Source organism: Amphibalanus amphitrite, unplaced genomic scaffold (genome assembly GCF_019059575.1).
Source record: "Amphibalanus amphitrite isolate SeventyFive unplaced genomic scaffold, NRLGWU_Aamphi_draft 000325F_arrow, whole genome shotgun sequence".
NCBI lineage: Eukaryota > Metazoa > Arthropoda > Thecostraca > Balanomorpha > Balanidae > Amphibalanus > Amphibalanus amphitrite.
In genome coordinates this window covers 2,907-9,205 of record NW_024881820.1, presented here as the reverse complement: position 1 = coordinate 9,205, position 6,299 = coordinate 2,907, and the positions used below count along the sequence as shown (strand labels likewise).

Below are 6,299 nucleotides of genomic sequence, written 5' to 3'. Positions count from 1 at the left end.
TATATGCCTTGTATTTATCCAAAATTGATGTATTTTTGTTCAAAGTTTGCGTTTGTATTTCGTTCATAAGATTACACCTCTATCAGCGCACTAATGGTGTTTGAAGTCGAGTATTCTAACCGGTCGTGAGTTGCAACAAGCGGCGCCGTGCAAGGTTGTCACAAGGCAGACACTCCAAAACCGTCCTTGACTACATAAGTGGTACGGGCCATCCATAGTGATCGCAGCTCCTGACGGTGTACAAATTTAAGCGCAATCCACCGAACCGTTCTGGAGATGTAGAAGGGGTCATGCACGTTCGGTGTCCGATGAGCGATGTCATTTACCAAAGGCAAAGTTTTTTCCCGGAGTATAATAAATACGTCGCCCAAAAACTTACCCTCCCTAACCGAGGAGGGAGCCATCCCGCCTTAGCTGAGAGTTTTTCCTAAGTTAGCATTCATAGCATGACACTACATTGACTAGTGCAGTACCCAGCCTTCATCCATTCATAGTTCCTGATCATAGTTCAGACCGTTCAGGCCGGATCTGTATGACACCAACTCTATTTTCAGGTTAGGCTAAGCCAACGAACTTTAACCCGCGCCCCGTTGGGCTATTCCCGAACCCTGCCGCCCGTCGGGGGGGGGGGGGTGCGTTTCGGCCCCCTTAGAATTTCGGAGACGCTTACAAATTCAAACGGTGTTCAATAGCCTCCACCGAAGACCTACTGTTACAACATCGAGAAAAGGCATGTCATCGAAAATCATCGATAGAGTGTTATTTAATTAAAGTGACCATCCCACCTTAACATTAGTTTTGAGTTGAGATAGCCAAAATGGGGTCCCTGGCTTACACTTACCGGTTTGAGCACTCAAAACATCCAGAAATGCCTCAAATGTAATATATCTAATTTCAAAGCTGCAGCACTTTGGATTCAGAGGGGCTAATGCATTTGAATGCCCCCTCTGAATTTGTTTATACGTCAATGCAGATCTAACGATTTTAAATATTTTACTAAAACGTTTGGTAGCACGCGGTGGTATATGCTGCTTTGAGCGCAAGGAATGCCGCACTATCAGCTGCCAAACTATTGCTTCCAAAAAAGTCGCTAGGAACAGCGAGAACCCAAAATGTAAACAAAAGTAAAAGTCAAATATCCCGGTGAATATATTTCGGTGGAATTTGGTAGACATTTATTTTCGTTCTTTCTGAACCCAGCGACATCACTTTAATGCCAATTCATTAACATTTTTTGAAGGTGGGAGAGTCCCTTTAATACTTGTGTTGCTAAAAGAGGTAAATGATACTAGGCTAAGTCACAGGTCATGTCACTATGGGTCACAATATGAACCCAACTATACTAGGGTAGTGTGATACATGTTTTATGGTCAATTTGACATTTCAAATTGAATTATGTCGGTTAAGCGACCATTGGGACCGGTTTAGGATACACTCTGGTCAAGGTCAGGTCAAGATCAGGTATAGTTGGTCAAATTTCAAAATAAGTATTTTTGTATAAAATGTATTGATTCGATGCTGGATGCAGCTCGCTACGGGGAATCCAATGGTGGTGTTAGTTTTACGCTACGTGGTCTAGAATGGCTAAAAATTGAGTGACAAGTTGATGTCACCAATCTTGAATATTTTTTCGATATAAGTTTGCCAAAACTGGAGCTATCGATCTGAAAATAGGTATGTCGAGGTACCTAATGTTGTATAAGATATTTTCTGCATTTTTGTCTTCATTTTGTCTTTATAGGGAACTATAAAACATTCTTATTTTTGTGGACCAAATGCAAAATGCTAAAAAAATCCCAGATAGCAGTTCTGTAGCACCTGTAGCAGTTCTGTAGCAGTTCTGTAGCACCCCCCGCGCACCGACGGGGGGGGGGAGGGCGGTTAACCGCCCCCCTGAGTTTTTTTTCGTAAATAGCGGGAAATCCACGGCGCGTACACGAAATTTAGCATGACTTTTCCTTCATCAATTGTACACATGATGTGCAAATTTGAACCTCCTACCTGCCTTTGAAGGTCAGGTCACCAGGTCACTTCGAATGACCAAGCCTCTCATCACTTTTTGCAACTTTGTCACCGTGTCAGCTACAGTAGATGACGGAGTTCTTTGAAAGTCGCAGGATGTATGTACATAATAAGGCCGTTGGTAGCTACAATTTTGATCTCTCGGAATTTTGATATCGATGACCTAACTAAGGTCAGGGCAATTTCTTGACCTCCCCATTATAGTCAATGGGGAGAAATCGATCCCCCGTTTTTCCACTAAAACGCGTCATAATGGCCCAAAATATACCATGGATGACTTCATATACGATCAAACTTGACTACCTTGAGGCTTTTTTTGCTCTTGGGCAACTCTAAGGTCATGTGACGTCATCAAGAGCCACCATTTTTTGCTAATAACTTCTTACAGAACAGGATACAGCCGCGCGGGTGGTCTCATTGTGCTCAGCTCGTCAAGGCGCATCGAATGATATACATGATGACCTTGAGGTCACGTGACCTGAGGTCAACCTTTGACCTTGACTTTTCGAGGTCAACACATATATGGTTCGATGCAGATTGACGAGAGGATCACGATGGTGCCATTAGTTTGTTTCTAGCTTAGCTGCTTCGAAAGTTATTCGATAAAAATCTTGCTTCATTTCTAGCCTCACAATTTTGACTTGAACCCCTGGGTCGTCATCTTTTACTTGACCACTGTGACGTCATCTATGGCCTGACCTGAAAATGACCTTCATAGAAATTTTAGATCTTGTCCGTGCGTACCCCATGCCGTTTACCGCTTGCCGCTATCTTGCCTCATTCTCGAGATCTCAGGGGAGGCGGATACCCCGTCGGTTCTAAGTTGGCGCGGACCAGCGCGGACCCTCGTCGGTGCGCGGTACTACACCCTATTTGCCTTCAGACATTGTTTTTTCTATCTCCAAAACTGTAGGCATGACAGCTCTTCCCGCATATTTTTTTTTCTCGAAAATGGCAGATGACGTACTCTGACGTCATTTGCAGCCAACCTATCATCGTCTAGTTTAGAGACATGTTTAGCCGCAGCAAGGTGTAAAATTGATGCTCAGAGAAGGTCCTGAAAGTTTAATGACGATATCTACCATTCTTGAGGAGCTGATATCGACAAAAAATGTGAGGGAGGCGCTTTCCTCCCCCCCCCCCTCCCCCACGGGGCACGGATTAATAAGCTAGGGCACATTTAAACCCTACAATGCTTATTCCCTCTCAGACAGCAACGACAACAATACAAGTACAGAAAGTATTTATTAGACCGAGCCGACAGTAAGAGTAGGACAATTGGAACAACAGCACATTTACTTAAGCCAAAACTACATATACCCAACATTCATAGATGCGCCGGTCTTCAGCCGTTGGATGTGGACGGGACCAGAAAGATACCTACAGTATATTTATCGTCCTCCAATGCCTAGAACCTCATATATCCCGTGCGGTGTGCAATGTGCATCAATATGTAAGTGTTTACCGGACCAATCCCACTCATTTCCTACGTCAGCTTCACCCTGGGACGTATCTTCATTACAGCGTCCTTCAGCGAGTAGTAGAACCCGTGCCAGGCGTACCAGACGACCCCATCTTTGCCGCTAGTCGGATTATTGTTGCCGTAGTAGATGCCGTTCAAGTTGCTCTCATGGCAGTTGTTGAACCACCAGCCGGCTGCATACACCTCACCACAGTTTGCAGACCAAAGGTCGTTGTCCTCGTCATCTGTGCTGAACTGCATGCCGCTGTGGTAGCTGAGCGAATCGCCGCCATCACCAGAGTAGTTGGCGGCATACAGCCGGAACCGGCCCTCGTGTGAAGAGACGCTGAACTGGCCGTACAGAGCGTATCGCGTGGCGCCGACCCAGTCGCCGAGCTCGATCTTCAGCTCGTAGACGCGGTCGTGCCGAGAGGTGATGAGCCACATGTACTCCAGGCCCCACCAGAACTCCGAGTTCAGCTGGCCGAAGCCGTAGCGGTAGTCGTCGTACTGGCGCGCGAAGCTGAGCTGCGTGGGGTTGTCCTGTCGCCGCTGAAGCACCGTCCAGCCGGCGGGATCGCTGAAGTCGCAGTAGGCCCACACGGGAGGGCCGCCGGCGCCCTCCAGGATGGAGTAGACGCCGCTCGCGGTGCCGTAGGGTAGGTCACTGCAGTCCCATATGGGCATCCGGTTTCGGTCAGTTCCGTCCAGCTGGCGAGCGGGCCTTAGGTCGAGGCGAAGCGCCCGGTTTGCAGGCGGGCCGACCGGTAAATGATCATCCAGCCTCACTCCTGATGCTATTTGAAGGCAGGACAACAGAAGGGCAGAGTATGACATCCACAACATGATCTGAAAATGAAACAAAGTTGTGAACTATGGAATGTTGATACCAATCAGAGATCTCTTCGTGAAATGCATGTAGCGTATCATCGGTGTATTAAAAAGCTTATGAATTTGCCACTTGGAACCAGAAATCATGAACTGTGTCATCGAGTCAAATTACTTACTTGTCCTATGCTTCTGGCTAAAAGACAGCTCATGTTTCACCGTCGCATCAATCAAAGCAGTAATGGTATTGTCCAGTGTATTAGAAATAGTGTAATAGGCCGTAATGGATTATCTGCGAAAGCTAGCCTCGCAATACGGAGACGCTACGACCTACTAGGCTTGGATTTCAGTGTCATAACTCCATTTGACTTACAAAACATATTTATGTCGAACATTGAGCGTATAGTCAATGAACGCATGATGAGGCGGGACCAAGGCGGGACCACCTAGATGTAATGACCTAGATGCCTGACTGGGCAAAACGTAGCTGTGCTATGTCTGCATGTTCGTGTGTTGTGGTGGTGTATTGTTATGTGTTTTAATGTTTAACATTCCGTTTTGATTATTATCAAAGGAAGGTGTTTCGTTGCTATAGAGTATTTTATGGTTATTTAGGTAGATGCTATTATCCGTGAAATAAAAACATCAAGGGGCTGCATTATATGAAATAAATGCAATGAATTTAGCAAGGAGTTTATTAACCCTAAAGTATAAAACAGGAGCATTAGGTATCACATCTCGTAGAAACGGAGAAGTGTGTAACTCGAAGTGTTGTCCATCATTACATGATATGCGTACTTTTGGTTAGTTTGTAGTTGAACAACGAAAAACAAGCACTTGACTCACCAGAAATCCTTTAGACATCATGTTCACAACCTCACTCGCCTTGAAACTTGCAACTCAGTCAAACAGCACTGGATACCTACATCAATTACTTATCAATCAATAGATCAACGTAGCTCCTGAAATATGATTGGATTTAGGTGTTGCACGTATACGTGCTGTTTGACAGAGTCGGCACGAGCCACCGGCCCAGGGGTATAAGTACCCCTCGTGGCACCTGTTGACGTGCTTTACGCAATCTCGCGATGACAGCCCCCGAAGTCTCGCACACGCGATTCAAAACAAATTTCTGCAGACACGGAAGATGCATGCTCCCCGTCTGATAGCGCATGTCCTGGCACCATGCATCATTTGGAGGACTGACGGGATCTCAACAAGTGTGCCAAGCTCGCCACCACCTGACCAGATGTGTCGCTCCACTGTTGATAAGACATCAAATTGCAACACTTTCGATATAATTTATCAGGGGTGACATCTCATTAGTCTGCAGCATATTTTGTGTTACCGAGGCCGGAGCGTCTGGACTTGAAAAGGTATTGATGAACATCGATGCACAGACCTTGCATTTTTTTTAGGGATTTCTATTCCTTACGCACTGTTGTGCAGTTTAAAGGAAACTATTGTAAATCTAATTTGCTAAGTTTTCTTCCAATTATAGAAAAACAGCAAATTTGATCAAAAGTTGCATTCATTTATCATTGTATCGGGCCTACGAATGGGCCAATTTGCCCCAAATGCCCACCTTGAATCCGCCAGTGTGCACACTGCACTGCACCTATACCTACTTGACCGTCACTCCTTCAAGCCCTTCAAGTTTTTTTTTTTTTGCTTGGTTAGGCCCTTTCGGTCTGACAAGACCATTTCTGAGCCGGAAGGATGATAGGAATTAGGGGGAGACATTGGTCTGGGCAGACACCTTCGTGAGTCAACAGGGCTGAGCCCGTCCCGAAGAACAGGCCGACCAGCCCCCCCCCCCCAAATATACTCACTGCACCCGGCTGTGCCTTGGGAGCAACGGTGCCGCTCCAAGGGAGCAGCCCGCATGATATATAGTTGCCTGTCCAGCCCGAAGAGAGGGTTTGGCGTGAAGGAGAAGAATTTGAGCATCCTGCGGATGAAAACGACGGACGGGCTGCTCCTTCAA

The 6,299-nt window shown here is 46.2% G+C and overlaps 1 protein-coding gene across 1 annotated transcript; it reads right to left on the bottom strand.

Annotated features, from left to right (window-relative positions):
• Positions 1-3,248: 3,248 nt before the first annotated feature.
• Positions 3,249-5,325, bottom strand: LOC122388501 (microfibril-associated glycoprotein 4-like). Its single transcript, XM_043379652.1, has 2 exons — positions 5,159-5,325; positions 3,249-4,333 (listed from the first exon to the last, which is right to left on the bottom strand). Exons 1-2 carry the CDS (start codon positions 5,177-5,179, stop codon positions 3,509-3,511), a joined length of 846 nt encoding a protein of 281 aa, XP_043235587.1. The 5' UTR covers positions 5,180-5,325; the 3' UTR covers positions 3,249-3,508.
• Between the last annotated feature and the right edge of the window lie 974 nt (positions 5,326-6,299).

What these genes read in the sequence shown, in the direction of transcription:
- LOC122388501 (XM_043379652.1), bottom strand. Translation starts at nt 5,179, where the DNA reads ATGATGTCTAAAGGATTTCTG. An exon ending in TGATGTCTAAAGGATTTCTG is followed by an intron (nt 4,334 to 5,158) that starts GTGAGTCAAGTG and finishes TTTCATTTTCAG; the next exon opens with ATCATGTTGTGGATGTCATA.